General features: G+C 39.9%; 1 protein-coding gene across 6 annotated transcripts in view; it reads left to right on the forward strand.

Moving 5' to 3' along the window:
• Positions 1-22,514, forward strand: part of DLG2 (discs large MAGUK scaffold protein 2) — a 1,465,131-nt gene that overhangs the window by 8,442 nt on the left and 1,434,175 nt on the right. For 5 of the 6 annotated variants that reach the window (XM_045020521.1, XM_045020529.1, XM_045020530.1 and 2 more), the window contains one exon: positions 17,787-17,918. In XM_045020521.1, coding sequence (XP_044876456.1) covers positions 17,787-17,918 — 132 coding nt within the window. Of the gene's footprint in view, positions 1-17,762; positions 17,919-22,514 lie in introns of all 6 variants that reach the window. The other variant, XM_045020532.1, reaches the window with a different exon arrangement.

Raw genomic sequence — 22,514 nt, forward strand, 5'->3', positions numbered from 1 at the left:
TGTGGTAACACAGAATGGCTGACGTGTCATCAAAAACATGCATAGGTTGGAAGACTCTGGAAAGTCACTGATTTGCCAATTTTCCTCTTTGTAGGTGGCATGACTTCCCCCTCTGCACTGATAGCATGTCTCTCTCCTAGGCCATGCTGCATTTAGCTCACTCCACCTGTCTGTATTCATGCGACCCTTGTCCCTATTGAAGGTCATAGAGTGTGCTACTAAAGTTAATGATGTTCAGAGCAACTTTGCTTACATGGCATTTAGCTGTGTTAATTGTCTCAGTTTTAAATGTGACTGTGCTGCATACAGCTGCTGTTCTACAGCTGCTCCCCTGAGCTCGCTCTCGCCCTCTTTTTGCAGCATACTATTTGGAGAACCTATAGTAGTTGCACAGAGATTGCAACAGCTATGTGATGCTGTGTGAAAGGAGCATAATGCACAGCTTGCTTTCCTCATCACTTGAACCTCCTGATAAGCTTATGTGAAACTAGTAGAGTTTTACTTGGTGTCTGGGTGCTTGATTTTTGCTTCAATATACATGAACATATGGTGCTGTTTGGTCTTGTAAAATTTGCTGCTGTACAATTTTTTAAAGAGGATATGGGGTGATACATATCTGCATATCTGAGGACAGTAACAAGCTTCAGATGTTGGTTATGTCACAAGCAAATATTTCCTAAATTCAAATTTTGTGGAGCACTAACTTTTAATACGTGCTGGTTGCACATTGTGTCTCTTGATTGAAATAAAAGCATTTGCTAGGCTATGAGACCATTTCTCTTACTGAGAATGGAGTACAGTCAAGCCTTCGTTGAATCACATTTACTTAAATCCAGGAATATCTTTAATATTTTTAATAGTACCAATTATTTACTAAAGAAAGCAATACTCAGAATTCTATAAACATGCCTGTGTTGTGGCAATGTTAGATTTTGTTTTATATAAATTTAGACATAAAAGGTACAGTGGAAAGCTATAGAAATGCTCTTCATCTCTAACTATGCATTTCTTGGCGATAGAAGCCATAGATATAGGTCTCCAAAGAGTTGACAAACAGACCTATCTGTGTAACAGATACTGCTCTTCATTTGTTTCTTTTTTCCTAGCAGGCCAGATTATAGGTTGACCAATTTACCTGTTTTACCCGTTCTCAGTGAATATTGTTTTAAAACATCATAATCTCTCATATCTTGAGATGATGTAAGTGCTCATCACATTCTGTAATAAATAATAAATAGCACTTTCATTATTCACCCACTGTTTGAAGGGTTATAAACATATATATTAATCCTTATGATGCATCTTCTCGGTAGTTGAGTAACATCCCATTGTACAGAAGAAGAGACTGAGACACAGAGATATTTTTGTGGCTAGCATAAAGTTGCACATTTTGCTATTTCACAGTTCATTTGTGCAGTTCACTGGACCACACACACTTCTATTTCTGGGTATGTTTCTCCCAGTTATCAGCCTTTTACCCACTGTCCTCAGGTGTTTTGATGCTTGATTATAGTTTGTAACTTGTACCATCCCCCCCCCCACCCCCCCGTATCCCTTCTGAATGCTAGCGGTTTTGTCTAGCAAATTAACTGACTTCTGCCTGCAAGTTTGAAAGTTCAGGTTTTAAAAAATAAACTAATTCAGGGGTTTAAAGCACATATCTTTTTAATGCAGAACACTATACTGTGTGATGAATGTATTATTCTGTCTTGCACCTCCTTATTAGCTAGTTTTCTGTTTGTGAAGACTAGTGTATATGAAATGAGCAATCAATAGTACTGGCTTGATTCAGGGAATAGTGTAATTAGGTGCTACTCAAGTTTCTCACACGAGTTTCTCTGCATCAAATCAGGTGGCCTTGAAACATTTGATACGTGGACCAATATTTGCTGAGACCTCAAACTCATTTTCACTTGTCATCTGAAGTCTCCAAGTTCCAGAGTAGTTTTTAATACATTTTCCTTTAAAATTGTCCAAAATTACTTAGTCTTACCCATTCCCTTTCTGTCCATCTGTTCTCTTTGCTTCCCATTCTCCTTGTTTCTTCCAAAATCTCACTTAAAATCTAGGAATTATTATATAGGAATTATTATATAGCAACTTTGCTGTCCTACGTTTTCTGATTCTGGTCCTCTTGGAAGGAATTTCACCTAGTATGTGTCAACATGCATTCTAACTTGTTTACTAAAAAAACCCTCAGATGTCTGAAATTAACCAAGCCCCCTCATGCCAAATGAGAGATTAAGGTAAATTAAAAACTACATCTCTAAATAAATTACTGCAGGCAGCCACGCAACCCTGAAGCAATGATGTTGTCACATTAAACCAATCATAGGTTGGGGCTGGTCATTATCTGAAAGGGAACACTTAGGAGTAGCCATACTTAGAGGTGGGGATGGAGTAGGATTCTAAGTCAGCACTGCTGAACCGATATCCCAGTAACATGTTAGGGTGCATTGTGTTTCTGGAAGTGGCACTTCACAGATGAGTTATAAAATCAAGTCCTGTCCACAAGTAGTCATTAAAGTTCCTGTGCACTTTTCACAAGAAGCTTGGGGTAAAATCCTGGCCCTGTTGAAATTAATGGGAGTTTTGCCATTAACTTCAGTGGGACCAGGTTTAACCCTTGGTATCCAGCTAAATTGTAACCCAGGAAATCGTGTTCTTACTGTCTGAATTTCCCCCTGCAGTTTCAACTGGAGCTAGTGTATTTCACACTTTGTTCTAAACTGTTTTGTATCATGCGGTCTCACCCCAGAAGAAGCTGCATGTAAGTGAAGCAATTCCCATATAGTTTGTGTATCATAATGTTATTTTTTAAATGTTCGCTGTACTTTTGAAAAATTTATTTTACAAAGCAACTTTTCTTTATAAGTTGTTTGACTTTAAATTTAAAATTCTTGGGGAAGAAAGAAGCTTACTGCTTTTATTGAAATGATGACAAAATGATCTCTTGCATCTTCTTTAAATTAGTATTCTTTTGAGCATCTTGTGTCCTGAAAATCTCTTACTTCTGAAGCTGTCTTGTATGGCTTTGCAATGTCCTGAAGGGGTTATTCAGCTCTCAGAAATTGCTAGATAACCAGGGACCTGCTTTCAGCATCACTGATCAGCTGATAATAGTTTGTTCTAATAATGTAATGTTCCTGTCGTGTCTCTGGTTGATTATATTATAACTCAACACATCCTGTTTGGGGAAGTTATGTAAGGGTATGTTTGCACTGCAATGTAAGACCAGACTCAGACTCAGGCTCAAACCCAAACGCAACCCCCCCCTTCCATCTACACACAGTTCTGTTTGACTCAGGACAGTTAGCCCTCTGGGTCCCAGGATGAATGGCAGGGGCAGGTTTGAGCCAGTCTCCCACAGGGACTTTGGTCCAAAGTCCATCGTTTTGCAGTGCAGAGGCAGCTCAGGCCCTGATCCCCCAGACTTGGGTCCTGAGAGTCCACCAAAGCTATTCCACAATCCCATGAGATGCTGTTCCTTGTCCTCTCTAGCTCAAGACTGGCCAACTGACTCCTAGAAAACAGAAGCAACCACCTGGTTCAAGTACAGCTCCTCAGCGTTTAACCCTTCCATTTTATTCTGACTGCTGAGCTCCAAGCATGAACAGTCTCCTGTGTTTGCAGTGGCCACTGACGAGAAGAAGTCGTTTGCTAAGTACCTGGTCAAGGGATCACAGCCAGATTTTGGTTAATCTCTGGTGTGAGGCGTGAAAAACGGTTAACTTTAGTAAGAGTTCCAGGAATGATCATGCGAACCAGGAAATAGCAAAGAAACTGGCAGCACTGGGGATTCACTGGATGAGTGAACAGTGCTGGGAGTGGATTAAGTGGCTCAAAACCAACTACCTGAAAGCCAGAGATGAGAATCACACCTGCCTCTTTTAAAAGGATGTTGACTGGGCACTACGCTGAGCGCTGAGCCAACAGAGTTTAACGATAGCCTTGTCAGCTAGGATTCTGACCCCAGAATCTAGTACAGGACTGGAGGGGAGCCAACAGGCATTGGATCAGGCTTCCGAAGCGACTCTTGTGTTTACATTGGTCCCTAAGTAGGCTTTGCTGCCAGAGCAGTTGCAGCATATCCTGGGGCCCTATTTGGAGGAACTTTTTGATGCTCACCTCTGCAGGAACAGCCTGCTGTGAAACTGGCAGCAGCAATGCAAGAGGCAAAAGCAGCCCCTGAACCTGGTAAATGTCTGGCTCTATGTTTGTTATTGTTAATATAGGGATGGGAGGGATTTTCAATTCCCCAATGTAAAATTTATTACAAGCTGTTGGCAGATTGCACGCCAGCACCTTGGCATTACCCCTCTCCATCACCATGTGGAATTCAAAGTGGAGACTGAGAAGTCCAAATGACAGCGAAACAAGCCTTTAAACTTAATTTTTTACTAGAAACTCTCACATTATTATAAAGATGTGCCAGGGTATTTAAAGTAAGAACCTTCCCTTTTAGTACGGCGTGGTATACAAATTGGCCATACCCAGGGTGGATTTGATTTAAATCATGATTTAAATCACTAGTCTGGAAGACTCGATTTAATCATGGATTTCTACATAAAAATGCATTCTTGTTGGTTATAACCTTAATACATATTCTTCACAACTCAGAGATAGATGTAGGTTTCATTTTTAGAAGGTACACACTGCACATTTTCAGAGTGATTTATTCTGAAAACTTTTCAGATTAGTTTTACAGCTATATCAGAAAATGAATGATTGTTTGGTTATTTCATTTACCAAAGGTAATTGAAGCAGATATTTATGAAGTCATTGGGAAGTGAACTATCTCCAGTTTAACAGGTTAATTATTAATATTTGGAAGATTTTCTTGCCATGCTGTATTAGGAGGAGAAAATCACCAGACAGACATTTAAATTGTTTTATTTAACTAAAACAACAGCGTTATGTATTCTGGATTTTTTTTGTCAATAGCAAACATATAATATTTTAACAAAAGAAGCATATGAATTTTTTAATTTAGTTGAATATTCAAGTTTTTAAAAATTAGGTTTGTTTTTGTTAAAATTGTTTTTAACTAAAATAGTTAAATTAAATATTTTAAAAAAACAAAAATTAAATCGACTATGTCAGCCAGGTCAACATGAGAAACGTAAAATATTGGCTTCTGCAGCTATCTCAGTCGTCTTCACCTTCATTTTCCTGCTTGTTCAATATCTGGAAAAGAAAAACAAGCTTTCCTGCTTTTTCAGGTCCCAAACGATTTCTCAATTTGGAATGAATTAGTCCAAAGGAAGAAAATATTCTTTCTACACCAACAGAAGAAGCTACTGCTGTTTGAGATTATCACTTCAGCTTTCTCTGAATCCAAGTGCTTAAGCGACTTCCAGTTCACAGATGTGACATTCTTTAAAACATCATCAGCAAACATATATTCCTTGAATGGTTCTTATTCCCAAACTAGGTCTCTTGTACAGCCTGCTGCCATTACAGGTTTTCCCTTCTAGTGAGAGAATGGTATGATAGATTTCAAATCAATGAAGGCTACACTCAGAAAGACCTCAAGACGTCTTGAATATGCTGCTTAAACAGTTTCATTTTTGTTTCTATTGCCTGTCCCACCCTTCTCACATTTATCTCCAGACTTCTTCTCCTTGCCCAGATCTATTCCGCCCCCAACAATCTTATGTTCATTGAACTTTTTGAAACTTTACACTTTTAGAGAGAGGTAAGGGATGGACTTTGTGTACACAGATTTGCAGAGGGATAATAGGGTTGAGGTCTGTTATTTCTCACCTCTATACATTATTTATTTATTTACTTAAAACATTTTTGCTGTTAACAAGCATGTTATCTCTGGAGACACAAATCCACAGTTTGGGAACTGCAAAACTAAGCATCTCTGATGGTATCTTCTAGATTGAGTCCCATTGGGTAGATAGAAGGATTAACCTAAATAATCTATATAGAAGCCCCTGGAACCTCGTAAGATTGGGTCCCTAATCCTTGAACCATTGGAACTCATTTACAAAGCTTTTCTTAAACATTCCATGAATATATTGTCTCATACTATAGAATTAGAATTTATAATCCCTATTCCATGATGAGATATCGTTGAGCTATAATGTATCTTAATTAAAACTATCTTTATATAGGTTTTTTGTCCAAAAAGCATTTTACCAAAAAAAAATCAGATTTAAATTAAAATCCAATTTGTTTTATTAAAAAAAAAAATCGATTTCTATCCACCCTGGCCACGCCCACAGTGTAAGGAGCCGCCTGTAAACACTAAACTGTCCAGAGGGGGGGTGGGAAGACTAAATGTAGTTCATGGGTGACAAAAGCAATGTCCAAAGTACAGCCAGGGCAGGGGTCCCCAACACAGTACCCGTGGGCGCTATGGCACCTGCTGGGGTGTCTAAGTGCGCCCGCATACTGGCCGGCAGATGAGCATCCGCTAAAATGCCGCCGACAAGCAGCGTCATCCAGAGGCGTCACCGCCGAAATGCCGCCAATTTCGGTGGCATTTCGGTGGCGACGCCTCTGGATGATGATGCTTGTTGGCAGCGATGCCTGTTGACGTTGCCGCATGTCGGCGGCATTTCGGCAGATGCTCATCCACTGCCACGGTCCTCCATGGCTCATCTTCTGGCGCCCGTCAGGCAAAAAAGGTTGGGGACCACTGAGCTAGGGGGTTGTATGTATTCCAGAAATGTGCTGGTGGGGAATGGGATGGCTGTGTAGTTCTTTGAGGGTCCACATTATCATGCATGTTTTACATATGGGTAGATGCATGCACAGCAGGCTTCATCAGAAGCCATAGGGAGGCAGTAATCGATGTGGATGCTAACACAGCATCCTTTTGATTTCTCCATTAATTTTGACCCAATCACGAGTGCCGATAGCTGCAAATCTTTGGTAGTAGGACCTTCAGATACATAGGCAAATTTTGGTGAAGAGCTCTTTTTCCTGGTTCACCTCTGTAGGTCACTCCACTCGTATATGTGGTGCGCAGTCATCATGAGTTTGAAAACCTCTGTGGCATATATGACTGACTTGCTACCAGCAGCTTGGAATAACAAGTCCCTTTGCCATTCAGGAACCTCCAGAATTATGTCCTCCAGAATATGGAATTTCTGAAAGGATAGAGAAAGCTTATGTAGTAAGCCATGCCCCATCTTGCCCAAATGTCAAAAGTGGTGTACAATTTTTAAAGAAGAAGCATTTGTAAATTTTAATTTACCATTGTTTGTGCACTGGGATTTTTCACTTGGATTAAACACAGTTGTGTTCATGGAGCTTTTGGGAACTGAAGTTTTCCCCTCACAATATGCTGAATCTGTTTTATAATGTATAATTTGTACAAGGCACTTTTCTTTGTGGATGCACTGAACCTGTTTTGAAGTACTAAGACAATAAAACACTCTTTGATGCCTGCTTTTAGGATCTTCAACCTCTGCAGGGCCTTCCCCCTCAGCAACGTGGCCATACTCCAGCAGGTCCTGGGAATTCAGAACTGTCATGGGCCAGTTCAAGTGGAATTGTTTCCATGATGAATTTATGTTGGACATTCTGGACAGGGCCAACAAACAGGTGCAACACCAGAGGGAGAAGGATTCATGGCGAGCAGAAAGGCACAGGCAGGCTGCAGAGAGAGAGAGAGAGAGAGAGAGAGGACAAAACTGCAGTGCGCGAGAGGAGGCTTGCAGCACAGTTTCTGCAGCAGGAACATCTACTGGGGGAGGAAGATAGAGCACAGCAGAAAGACATGTTCAACAGGCTGCTTTTGATTATGGCTGCAAGAGTACAGGCTTCTGTTGCACCTGTACTACATCCTGAGTCCCATGCACAGTACCATGTGCAGCCCAGGAACACTTTGAACAATTCCATGGTTGACTGGCCCATGCAACCAGGACTTAGCAGCAGTTGGACAGGGCAAATGTATCCCCTGTGAGCTTCAGCCCTGTCTGCAGGCTTCAATCCTTTGCAGACTTTCAGTCCCGTGCAACAGTGTACACTAAATGTGCAAGAAAAGGAAGGAGAATGGGGGACCAAGGGACATACAACATTAGGGGATGTATTTGTTGACATTAGTTTTGCTGTTTGCACTGTTCGGTTTATGCACTTTGTTTTATTAATGATTTTGATACTGGTTTATTACTGGTGTTTTGGTGTGCTAATGGCAGCTGGACTGCTTGGCAATGGTTTAGTACTGTGTTTTTTGTAAAACATCTATGTTCACAAATAAAGGCTTTTATTTTATTAAGAAAGTTTATTTAAGAAATTAAGAAAGCATCACATCATATAATGTGTATTTCATATAATAAGGATAAACACATGATAATGGACTACTGGGAAGTTGTATCTAAAGTTAAACACAATTTCTCAATACATTTATTTACATCAATATGTACGGTAAACACATAGTTTTTGCCACATGCCCCCTCCCCAATTCATAAGCAGTCATCTCATCTATAAAAAAATGCATGACAATCAACCCACCTATTTCACTGTATGATGTGACTGTATCATTTACTGTAAACATTGTATAAAAACATTCATAAGAGTACTATTCTCCCTCTTTCGTTCACCTATGCAAGCATATAATATGGGAGCACAGAGCATACCTGATTTCTGTTGCCCGGGTGCATCCTGCTCCAGCTGTAATAGGTGCACTTTCTGGTTGAGTGTGTAGATTCAGCAATCCATTACTGTCATAAGTCCATTAAGGGCAAATGGATCACCTTTGCCTTCACAAAAATTGTTAAGAGTGCAGTAAGTCACAATAATGTGGACAGCATTGATGACACTGGAATCCAATGGGTCTGTAGACAACCCAGCAAAATTTTAGTCTGCCAAATGCACATTCAGTCACCATTCTGTACCTGCTCTGTGTGTGATTAAACCTTCTTTTGCCAAGCCCTCTCATATTATACTATGGTTTCATAAGCCACACCAAAATGGGATATATGGGGATCCCCCCCTGAATAGCAGGGGGAATTGTAACTACATTTATGAACAATGTTGTGTGGTGGGAATAGTGTCCCTGTCTATGAATGTAGACTCCTGATTGGCAGAAAACCTCGGCATAATGAACTTTTCCAGTGCAGCCCACGTTGGCATCCATAAATTGCCCTCAAGGGCCTTCATAACAATGGAGTAGTACCCTTTGAAGTTTATGTTTTCATGCTCCTTGAGGAGGGCAAATTATGGGCACATGAGTCCCATCAATGGCCCCAGCACAGTCGGAAATCCCATTTTCTCAAAACTAGAAATTAGTTCAGGACTATTGTCTATGCCCACCATCATATGCCTGATTGCCTCAGAAACCTCCACCACTACAATTGGCTTTCCAATACCAAAGAGGTTAGCAACAGACCGGTAGCAGCCTGGGGTAGCCAGCTTCTAGAGGGTTATAGCAACCCACTTCTGAATTGGTATGGCCATCTTCATTCATGTATCTTGATGCTGGAGGATTGGGGAAGCTACTTACAAAGCTCCAGAAATGTAGCTTTCTTCATGCAAAAGTTCTGGACCCACTGCTGGTCATCCCAGTTTTGTATGATATGTTCCCACCCATCTGTGCTTGTGACCTTTCACCAGAAGCACTGATCTATGTAGGGGGCATCAGCGCCTATACTGTGGGTCATGAGCAGCATCAGCCAGTTCAAGTCTTCCATATCTGTATCTTCCTCCTATTCCATCAGGTGCCTTCAGTAGGTCAGAAAAGGCTGCCAGCATGTCCACCAGCTTTTCATGGAACCTCTTCCCATTTTATGAAACAGAAGTGAAAGCCCAAGCAAGAAAAGCTCTTAGAATGGTGACTCCATCTTGCTAGCCCTGGTTGCTGGGAGCATGCAGACTCAAAATGTGGTTTGGTAGGATGTGTTAGTGGGCTGTAACATGTGGGATGGATAGTCAAGTTTATCCTATGCTGCACCACAAACCAAGGTTCTCAAGTGGCCACAACTGGGGACGGTGCTAGGAAGGCTGGGATATGTTGGTTTGACTTGGGTCTGCATCCTGTAGTGTGTATGCTGGAGCCTGGGTTTGGGACCTGGATCCAGAAATAATAAACCTAGGATCACCTATAAGTGTGGATGCTCAAGCCCTGGGCTTACAAAACCCATGGTCAGCTGACTTGAATCCCACTAGCCTTTGGCTAACATTGCAGTGAAGACATACCCTGAGTAGAGTCTTTCTGGATAAGTCTATGCAGCAAAAAAAGACCCATAGCAGTGAGTTTAAGAGCTCAGGTCAACTGAGTCAGTCTCACAGGGCTCCCGCTGTAGGGCTAAAAGTAGCAGTGTAGATGTTTGGGCTTGAGCTACTGCCCGGGCTTTGAACCTCGGCAAGGATGGAGGGCCTCATAGATTGCCTGGGCTCCAGCCTGAGCCCAAATGTTTACATTGCTATTTTTAGCCCCTCAGCGGCAGTCCCACAAGGCCTAGTCAGTTGACGTGGGCTCTGAGACTCACTGCCACAGGGTTTTTTTTTTTTTTTGCTGTGTACACTTACCTTCTGAGACTGATTTTGAATTAACTGCATCTTACTCCTAGGGTTGGGAGTCCCCAGGAATTAATAATTAATATTTTAATTAAAGATTGTCATGTGATGAAACTTCCAGGAATACATCCAACCAACATTGGCAACTTACTTGCTCCTGTAATATGAATTAATCTCTCATAAAAATCACATTTTTTAAAAATTTTACCTCTATAGTCACATCAACTGCCTGTACTATGTTGGTTAAGGATGTGATTTTTTTTTTAAACTGAAATAATTATACTGGTGAAAGTCCTAATGTTGAAACACTCCTTTCTGTAAAGGAATAAACTCTTTTGGTATAAAGTACTTTTATGACAATGTAATTGACTCCACACTAGGGGGCATTGTACTGCTTGAAGTACCCCAGTATAACTCAATTGATGAAAGGTTGGTTTGTACACAAGCCTGTAGAGGGGAAGAAAAGTCCAATCCTGCTGTCCTGTAAACACTGTAGGATCAGGCCCAAAGTGACAAACGAACAAAACTGTAGAGCTTCAAAGTACGTTTATGGGGCCTGACCCACTATTGCGCTGCATGTTGTGTAGTTTTTTACACCAACATAAAACGAGTGTATAACACTAATTCTGATTATGTCTACTTCATACACAATCTGTATTGGTGTAAATATCTGCACAAGGTATGGGTATAGCGTGTACATGGAAGAATATGTACAATCACCTCTTTAGCCTCACATATACACAAACTATGTGTTTAGTTGTACATTTTTTACCTGCCAAACTGAAGCTGAAATTCTCCCTATTTCTTTTTGCCAATACCAAACTTCAGTGATTCTATAATTTTCCTATAAAAATTGAGCTCACAAGCACCTTTCAAAAAATAAAATAAAAAAGAAAAGAGCATTTTCCTATACAGTACTGTCTGTTTTAGCTGTGTGACGCCATCAATTCCTGCAAGGGAAATGCAGATCTCTGATAGGTAGATCTAGACATAGCTGATTTTAAATATATTGGGGTGAAATCCTGGCCTCACTGAAGTCAATTATAAAACTCCCACTAATCTCAATGGGGCCAGAATTTCACCCCTTATTTTTAAATGTAAAATCAGTTGTAATTTTAAGATATTAATCTTTGTTCTTGTACAAAAATGGTTCAATGTATCTTTAAGGACAAAGCCATGGGGACTGATTCTCCATAGAAAGAGGTAATTGTGTACTCAGCTACATAGTGTGCGTGCTCTGTTACCCATGTGTGCACATAGGTTTATGCAACTATTTTTGACAATGGCCATAGATAACTTTCTTTTAGTTTATAAATTGTATCTAAACTACAAAAATTTTCAGAGGACACCAAGCTGAGAGGGGTTGCAAGTACTTTGAAGGACAGAATTAGAACTCAACATGCCCTTGATAAATTGGAGAATTGGTCTGTAATCAGCAAGTTGAAATTCAATAAAGACAAGTGGAAAGTGAATGAGGCAATGTGATGCAGTTCCAAATAAGCCTAAAGTAATTTTGGGTGTATGTGAGTCAGAGTTTGTAGAATTAGACTCGGTTCAGTTTAATGTTTGGCTTGTATTTAGTGTTTTAGTTGAATATGTTAATTTAAAAAGTAGTTACCTTAATATACAAGCTGGTGGGAGTGGGGACAAAGCTAGGAGTTTGAAAGCATAGGGAAGTTAGACAGTTCCAGTGTGGAGTGGATATTGTCCAACATAGGCTTGTGAGAATTGGAGATGGATTTTTAGTTGGCCCATTTAATTCATGAAATGGACATTGAATTTGTTGGAATTTTAGGTTTGTTTAATAGGCTGTTTGGATTTGCTTGAATTTGTTTTCATTGTAAACTTGGAGTAAAATTGATTCATGGCAATCTCAGGAAGGAGTGACGATTGCTGGGCTGTTTCATGATCATACATTTATCTAGTAAAGTACTTATTTATTTTGGCTGCCAAAATGTAAACTGTCTAATGATGGGAATATTCTCACCCCACATACCCTGTGACTCAGTTCTTTATGAAAATCACCACTCAGCCTTTCTTCTGATCTAGTGAACATTTTGAAATTCAACTGCTCACATTTGTGTTTAATCTGACTGTCTATTATGACGGTATTGGGGTGCCTTTCTGAACAACTGAGCTGCAGTCCAGGCAGTCCTGCACCATGCCAACATAACTTGAATGTCTTAGCTTTCATACTGCTCAAACTTTCAAGGTGCTCAGCTCCCTCAATGTCTGTATAATTAGGAGATGCGGGAACTTAGCATGTTGTAGGAGGTGCGCCATACAATGTAAAAGTCAGGCATATGTTATTTAATACTTATATTATGGAAGCGCCCAGAGGCGCTGAACAAGATTGGGGCTCCATTTTGCTATACAAACACATACGAAGATACAGTCAGTGCCTCAAAGAATTTATAACCTGCAAAATTGTCTCTTGGATCACCAAGTTCATTTTCAACATCATTACAAATTTCCACATTTGTCATTAGTTCCTTGTCTTTCCTGAAATACATCTAATGGTGGTGGTTTCATGGCCATTGTTGGCACATTATAATAGTATCACACATGACATAATTCCAAATGATAACATAGCATTCCACAGACTGATGTACAAACTAAAATAGACATGGGAATCACTTCATCCACCACTGAATTGCTGCCACCTCTGGGGGAAATGGCAGCAGGTTGTTTAACAGTGCACAGCAACTCTGTGCCTCAGTTTAGGACAGGAAGTTAAAAATATTCTATCAACGCTGGAGAGGGAAATTAGGCAAGCACGTAATTATCTGAGCTGTAATTTGGGCAGGATTTGGGGGCTAACAGCCTGGCTCATATGGAAAGTATTCTGAATAACTTAAAATAGTCAGGAGCTCAGTTCTTTCATAGCAAAAGACAGCACAACCAGCAGCAGAGTTACTCCAAACTCCGTTTGGGCACTGGTGAAACTACTTGGGTGGGACATGTCTTCCCATGCCCCCGGCTTTGAGCCTGTGGCAGATGGGAGGCAAGCAAGGGACGAGAGTCCAGGCTTAGCCCTAACAACATTGCTGCCTGCAGCAGCAGCAGGAAACTCAGCATTCCCCCCTACTTTCTCTGTGTGGCCACATGACGACAACTGGTGGGCAAAGACTCCATTTGCCGGTTGAGAAGCACTCCCAGACTCAGCCACAGGGGGAGCTTGAGGAAAGAGTCTAGCTTGTCTCCTATTGGTTGCAGGAGTTTGAATCCTTTCCTCACAAGTTTGGAACAGATGGGAGGAGGCTGAGGGTACCAAATAGCATCCTCCCCCATCACTGCTGTGAGGGGGCTTTTGGCAGATTGGACTCTGGGAGTGGGGCAAGAGCATTGTGGGGGGACACAGTATGATGGAGAGATGACGGGCCACAGAGCACTAGAGAGGATAGTACTGGGGAGGATGCAGCAACGAAGATCACTGGGGAACACTTAATCCTGGAATCCAGGGAGTCCACGGATCATAGGACAGGACAGAGAGCTCGGAGACCCAAAGACAGTGCTGGGCAGAGGAGACAGAGCTCTATACAGAGATACAGGCACAGATATGCACAGGCAGGGTAATGCATGCGCACACATGTTTATGGTATGGTGTTACTAGGGCTTTTGGAGAAGGGACCTGAGCTCATCCGTGAAGCCAGCCCTATACTCGTACTGATTTGGGGTCAAAATTATTTCTCTAGGGTCAACAACTTTATTTTGTGCTTGCATTCTGGGTTCGGTACTGATTGCATCATTTCCTGCAACCCTGAAGTGTTCCTTGAAAGTCACCTGATCAAAGACTGACTCCTCCTTGGATAACAGTGTGAGGCTGCATGGTGGAGGCTATTCCCTGGTGTCAGGGCTGACAGGCGGGGAGCCGGTACAAATTACCAAGGCCTGGCGGTCCGGAAGGGGGCCCAGCTTCCCTGGCTTAGTTGGCCCTGTTTAGCCGGTCTGTCTTTGCTGGGGGGGGGGGGGGGGGGGTGAAAATTTTTTTTCACCGGGGCCCGAACCTGCTCTCGGCGACCCTGCCTGGTGTAAACAGCTGCACTGTTCCAAAAGATTTTCTAACCTAAATCTCCCTTTCTTTATTGTAGACCATTACTTCAAGTTGCATCTTACTGACCAGTTACTATATTTTCTTTTCTCCATTATTTTTGTTAATGATGTACATTGTTTCATTTGTAGAACAGAACATCTGTGATCAAACAACATTGCTCACATTTAAAAGAGAACCTAATGCAAGGGTTCTCAAACTGGGGATCGGGATCCCTCAGAGGGTCACGAGGTTCTTACATGGGGGGTCGCGAACTGTCAACCTCCACTCCAAACCCCGCTTTGCCTCCAGAATTTATAATGATGTTAAATATATAAATAAATGTTTTTAATTTATAAGGGGGGGAGTTGCACTCAGAGGCTTGCTATGTGAAAGGGGTCACCAGTACAAAAGTTTGAGAACCACTGACCTAATGCATATATATATATATATACTATATAATATCAATTATTAGTTGATATATACAAACTAATAATTGATTAGATATTTTGTCTTTTTCATTAGAGTAAGTAAACTATCCTTATTTCCCTATGCTTATTTTTCCCCGCTACAGTTCCTCACATCTTCTTGTCAATTGCTGGAAATGGGCCATTTTCATTACCACTACAAATAGTTCTTTTTCTCTCCTGCTGATAATAGCTCACCTTAACTGATCACTCTCCTTATAGTCTTCAGAGTAGCAGCCGTGTTAGTCTGTATCCACAAAAAGAACAGGAGTACTTGTATATATACACAGAGAACATGAAATAATTGGTGTTACCATATACACTATAAGGAGAACGGCAGTACTTATGGCACCTTAGAGACTAACAAATTTATTTGAGCATAAGCTTTCGTGGACTACATCCCGCTTCATCAGATGCATGTAGTGGAAAATACAGTAGGAAGATGTATATATACACAGACAACATGAAACAATGTGTGTTACCATACACACTATAAGGAGAGTGATCAGTTAAGGTGAGCATCTCCTTGTCAATTGCTGGAAGTGGGCCATTTTCATTACCACTACAAACAGTTCTTTTTCTCTCCTGCTGATAATAGCTCACCTTAACTGATCACTCTCCTTATAGTGTGTATGGTAACACCCATTGTTTCATGTTCTCTGTGTATATATATATCTTCCTACTGTATTTTCCACTACATGCATCCAATGAAGCAGGCTGTAGCCCATGAAAGCTTATGCTCAAATAAATTTGTTAGTCTCTAAGGTGCCACAAGTACTCCTGTTCTTTTTACTGAGACTATTGTTTCAGGGTTGCCACCTGTCACAATTTTATTGCCAGTCTTGCAATATATGGTGTTTTTCCAAAAGCCTCAGCTGCTGGAGACAAGTGATTATGCTAAATTCTCAGTTTTCGTTTTTTCCAAAACCAGGAAGTTTCTAGTCCTTGTAGTTGCAGAATAAGCTTGACAAGGTGGTGTGAATGGACCTTAAAGGCTCAGACACCAGAAAAGCAAAATTGGCTTAAAAATAATAAATCCCATTATTTTTGGCAGCCATGACTGAAGATTTTTGCATGATTAGAGTTGGCAATATTATTTCTTTATCTACATTTATTTACCATATTCCTAATGCTTTGTCCAGGAATGGACAAAGCTGCAATTAAGCTTGTACTGTGTGCTTTTCACACACAACTGCCCCAACTGCTTTGCAAACCATGTAGTTATAACTGCACTCCAAACACATTGTAATCCCTTTGCAAAAATATGTGCTTTGTCTGTCACAACACCAGGCCCAACCAGGTTCCAAACCTTGGTGTTGTCTGGATTTATTAAAAGTGATCTGTTTTAATCAATTATATTTGAAAGGAACTCTTGCTTTCATTAAGCTCAAACCCTTCAGACATTGTAAGCCTCACCTACAATGGCTCTTGCATTTAACTCCACTGCAGGAAATATAGTTATTGATTTCATATCTTTTTTAGTTGTGCTACAGAAGAATCATATTGCAATCATCTGGGGTAATATATAATTACGGAATGAGTGTGTGCAAACTTTGCAGGGTTAGATGCACAATTCACAGAGGAGTGGTACAAACATCTCAGGAACACTTGACACTAGGGGCTTGATTCTCCACTACCTTGCATCTTGTATAGCCATTTACATCTGTGCAGAGTGACTATAAAATGTTGCCATTCTGATTTGGTGACATTTTATACCCACTTCACACTCACTTCATGTAAATGACTCCACAAGCTGCAGAGCAGTGGAAAATCAGACCCCTTGTTCCTTTAAACTCCCACAGAAAGGCTAGATTCCTGTTACTGAGTCAACATACGAGTTCCATTCTGCCATGAAGCACACTTTTTTGCTGGAAAGATGGATGGCAACCTAATGGAAAGAGGGAGTAAATTTCAAATTCTTGGAGATCTGCCTTCCTTTACATCCATACTCAGAAGGGAGGGAATCAAGCCTTGTACTTTCAACAATTAAAACATCAAACACTTTCAGCTCTTCTCCAAATGTGTGTCAGGGCCAGTTTCTTTTTAGCTGCTAATAGTTTATAATTATTGTTTATAATTTTGTATTTTCTGCATAAGTTTTGGTCATGCGTCGACTGAAGGCAGCGAGAGCAGGATCAGGTTCATAATTTAAGATTCTGAACACAAATGTTTTCAGCCTTGAGATATTCCTAGATTGTTAGAGGTTAAACATTGTCCCATATGTCATCTCAGATACTGTTTGCATCTCAGATCTCAGGTATGCAATAAAGTTTCATTGCCTTGATGTCATGTTAATGTCTATTTTATCTCCACTATTGCAATATAACAACACTGTGCATCGAGTACAAGGCAATCTACAGCCTACATTTTTAGATAGCATTTTAATGAATGCAGTTTTGCTCTAATTTTGTTAATAGATGACCAAAATGTCAGTTAATACGCTTGAATTTCTAGGATTAAACAAAGACTGTGAATGGCTTGCCAACTACAGAACCAGTTTCTCCTCCCTTGGTTTTCACACCTCAACTGCTAGAACAGGGCCTCATCCTCCCTGATTGATCTAACCTCGTTATCTCTAGCTTGCTTCTTGCTTGCTTATATTTACCTGCCCCTGGAAATTTCCACTCTTGCATCCGACGAAGTGGGCATTCACCCATGAAAGCTCATGCTGCAAAATGTCTGTTAGTCTATAAGGTGCCACAGGATTCTTTGCTGCTTTTACAGAACCAGACTAACACGGCTACCTCTCTGATACTTGAATTTCTATATCTTTTAAGTCAATAAAACAGACTTGTTTAATGATTTATTTTTAGATACCGATCGAGCTTTAGCACTTCTAGAAGAATATTGTAAAAAGCTAAAGAAGCCGGAAGAACAACAACTGAAAAAAGCCATTAAAAAAGTGATGGGCATCTTTAAGAGCAGCTTATTTCAGGCACTAATAGGTAAGTACCTATGCACAATACTTTATTTGCTACAGTTAGACTTATGCCTTTGGATGCTGAGGGCTTATGGTTGTGTCCATTACCTGCATCTTGGTTGACCAGCATCTGGCTGTCTTGTACAAAATGAGCTGACAAAGAGATGACAAGCTGGAACAATTATTTTAGAGTCCGGGTGGCAAAAGTTGCCTAAATATTTTAAACAAACATTTGCTCAGTTATTGGGAAGGGAAAATAAGCAGAAAATTTTTTAAATGTTGGCATATGTTAGTCATTGCTAAACTGAGTATATTTTATTTTCTCAGTTTGATTGGAGACTGGCCAAGAGTAGGATATATTATATTTTTCCATACAAATTTAAAGAGTGAAATCCTGGCCCATTGAGGTGCATAGCAAAATTCCCATTGACTTCAGTGGGGCCAGATTGTCACCCAAAATCTCTTTGTGACCTTCATGTTTATTTTTAGCAGAAGAAAGGTGGGTAACCAAAGAAATTCAGGAATAATTCAAGAAAAATGCTAGGTGAAACGGCATGCTTCGTCTGTCTCAATACCAGGTACTTTTGGGACCCATCTGGAGAATGGTCCTGTTTAAAAGCATCTTTTTCATTAATGTGAATCAAATAAGTCTGATATTGCACAGTTCTCATAGGCTTGATAAGGCATCAGTATTTCACTGGTCAATGGACTTCAAGGTCCCTGACACACTTGTAAGTAAAAATAATTATTGATTTAAGTATATGATATGATGGTGTTATTGTGAAGTGATTGAAAATGTAATAGCTTTATGCCTTTACAAGGAGCTACAGTATAGATCTTAAAGTCCTGGCCAGGACTATGCAGTCATAGAAAGAATTGCTGATTACACTATAGACCCACAGTAGAAATGTTGTCTATGGAGCCAGACTTCTCCAAAGCTTGGGTATATTGGATCCAGAGTGCAGGTTTGGCCCAGTATCTATCTAGATCCACATTTTCCTATAGACTGGAGGTTTGATTCAGAGCCAACGCTAAGCCATAGCAATGTGTTGAGGGATGATTTATGATTAATCATGGGAAAAGCTGAAACACTCCACATCGATACTCTGCTCTTATCAGTTATCAGTGGAGGAGTGAGGTTCACACACTATGTCAGTAATTTTGTTGCATTTATGAGGAAGTACAGCACAGTCTGTTTTGCCAATCTATAAACTATTTCACAAATGGAAATAATTAACGGAAAAGCTATTCTACTTTTCAATATTATAGTGTTTCCCCCAAGTCCTTAGAATGTTTGGTCTTTCTTTATAACTTTCTTGTCCTTTTTAATGGATATGTATTTGTTATTAAAATATACGCAATCCCCACAGAGTGTATATCAAATGCATTGAAAAATTATTGATATATATGAACTAAAGAACAGAGATTGTTGGGGAATTTCCTCTTGTTTTTGTGTGGAAATGACTAAGAATATGGAAATGTGTATAGAATTAGTATACAAATTGCTGAAACAATAGTATTTATCCATTAATGAATATTTGAAATTGTTATTTTCGGAACTCCTATTTCTGCAGTACTTCAAAATAATCCTTTAAAGCCTGCTAACTGAGTGTGTGTTTTGTGGGGTGGCTGTACTTTAATTTTTTTAAGGTGTTATGGATATCAGACTAAAAACATATCATTTTGAACAAATGATTAAGTTACATTGCTTTATGAATAAGCAGAAGTAAAGTATAAATAAAATAATTTGGCAACTAAGGCAATAGATTGAAAAGAGCAATATTTCATAAGTAAAAGCTGGTGTTTTAATTTGTATTACTTTTAAATCACTTTCCCTACCACCCCAATACTCTTTTTCATAAAGAGACTTTGGAACGATAATACATGTTCAGACTCTCTCATCATAGAATTTGTTTTGCTCTTTGGTTGGCCTAGTTTCTTGAGTGATAAAAATGTGACTTCCCATCAGTATTTCAAGTCTGTGAGATGATACTATTACATAATCAATAATGAGGGTTTTTTCATAATCGTTATTTCGAATAAAATCACTTCAATGGCATCTGTTTTAGCCTCCTTTAGTAGTCTGCCTCATTTATCCATGCATTAGATGGCATACAAAGAAACATCCAATGCAGTGCTCCCATTCTCTAGTTCTTTTCCTTTGATAGCTCTGTATTACTGCCTTCACAGCTTCCTCATAAATATGAAATAATTTTGTTATTGGCTTGCATTTTCAAAAGTGACTAATGATCTGGAATGGCTCAATTGTGGGGGGCCCAACTGGAGACATCTTAAAGGGGGCTGATTTTCAGAGTGGGTGCTTAGCACTTTCCAAAAGTCAGACTCCTTTAAGATGCCTCAAGTTCAGCATTTACAAACTGAGGCACCTACTCACTTTTGAAAATTTAGGTTGTAATAAATAAAGCACAATAGGGTTTTCTTACCGAACCATTAACCTGAACACTTCTGGATGCAAATATTCACACATTGAGTCATACTACTAGTAATTACTTGACGGGCCCAATTCATCTCTATGTAAGCCCTACAACTAGGGAACCCAGAAACCCGATTTTATAGGGACAGTCCCAATATTCAGGCTTTGTTTTATATAGGTACCTATTACCCCCCACTCCATCCCAATTTTTCACACTTGCTGTCTGGTTGCCCTACCTACAACTTCAGTGGTGTTCTACTCTCTTAAGGCCCTCTGAGTTTAATTTTTTGTAAATTTGTTCATATGTATGAAGTGATTGCATCGCATCTTGTTCTAGCTGCCTCCAAAATACCTTCCAAACAACTCAAGCTTCTCTCAAATAACTGGTAACAAGCATAGATGAGAAAGGATCAAATATACTTAGAGATAACTTTGGGCACCTAAGGTAGAGTGTCCATTTCATTCTTGAGTAGCCAAGTTCTTATATGAGCCCTCAGATGTGTAGCTACCTGTGTGACTTACTGTGGGCATCCATGTTTAAACTGTACACTCAACATCTACACCGCATTTTTCACCTTCAGTGCATTTTATAAACATTAACTAATTGTTCCCAAATTGGAAAGGAATAGAAGGGAAAAAAGTGCCCGTTCTGGAAAAAGTACCATGGTTTCTTTTTTCATAAAAATATTCTAAACAAACCAAAAGCTGGCTGAATTGAGACCTGAAAATGCTACTCACATGTAAGTCAAAGATCTGTGAATTATTTATAAAAAGATTATTGCTGGTTGGCCATTTAAGTTCTAATTCTGGCCCCAAACCATCCCTCATTCTCTGCAGGCTGCTCATAGCGCTAGACTTCCTATTGATGTTGCTAAGTTTAAGTAGCAGTTGCTAAGGGGCACATTCTCAAAGAGATGTGTGGCGCTGTAATCTAAAGAGTCCTATTTGAGTCAAGTAGCCCAAATACAATGCTTTTAAAACTTCTCTCTAAGATGCTAACAGAAAAAATAATAAATCTTTCAGAGAAGAGGAGGGTGGAAATGGAGAGGAAGGAGGAGGAACTCCCATTTAGAAACCTACATTTCTTTAAGTTAGTTCTAAATTATTCTCTCAACAGAGACTATGTCCAGTAGTTCTTTTTCCAGCTTGGTACAGCAAGAGCAATTTGGGATGTTTTTTGCCTTTCCTGCAGTCCATGGAAGTTTCCACTGCTATAATGTTTGTGGAACTTTGGGGCCCTGTTTAACTGTAGCACACTGCTGTAATCTGGGTTTTTAATTTTCAGAAGAGACTCTGCAAGGAAAAGGGCATAATGATTAGACTGATCCTCATTTTAACTGTTCAGCTCCAAATGCAATATGTGCCTCTTCGATTGGGCCTTTCCCCCAGTGGCAGCATCTCCCTCAGACTGAATCCTGGTGGGGCAAATCACCGGGGAAAGCATGCTTGCAAGAGGAAAAAAGAAATGCCATGAAATAGGGAATAGGTAGAAAAGGAAGGATAAAAATAATAATTACAAATATATAACCACTAGTAGATAGGGGAGACAATGAAATGATAGCCCTTTGTAGTCATGCTGAATGCTCATTGTCATAAACATTCTGGGCTCAGAGGAAACAATAATAGTGTACTAGGAAGTAGCACATGAGGAAAATGATGGGGATCTAACTTTCATAATTAGGGTGAGAAAAATACACAAACCCAATTATTGGTATGATTCTTATCAAAGGTCAGATCCTCAGCTGAAGTAAGTTGGGGTAGCTCCATTGACTTCAGTGAATTACATTGATTCACATCACCTATCTGGTCCTAACTTATGCTAGTTCGGAATTTGTTCTGGTATTACTGTAAATGTATAGATATGTGCAAGAAAAGTGGAATAAAGCCACTAATTAATAAGAATAAAGGAAAGATTTACAGTACCTCAGAAAGTTATGCTTCTTATCTATATTACAGTAGCACCCAAAATGGAATAGGCATTGTATAGACATGTAGGAAGAAGTGGTTGTAGGTCCAAAGAATGTACAATCTAAAAAGATAGAACATGGACAGAGGGTAGGCAGAAAAGCATACAAGCAGAGTGGTTAGGGCGATGATGGATGTATATTGAATGTGCCCCTCTGCTGTGCCATTATTCATCTCAGACTTAATTAATCTACAGACCAGGTTGCTTTAATTATTGTGTTC

This window comes from Mauremys mutica, chromosome 1, assembly GCF_020497125.1.
Source record: "Mauremys mutica isolate MM-2020 ecotype Southern chromosome 1, ASM2049712v1, whole genome shotgun sequence".
NCBI lineage: Eukaryota > Metazoa > Chordata > Testudines > Geoemydidae > Mauremys > Mauremys mutica.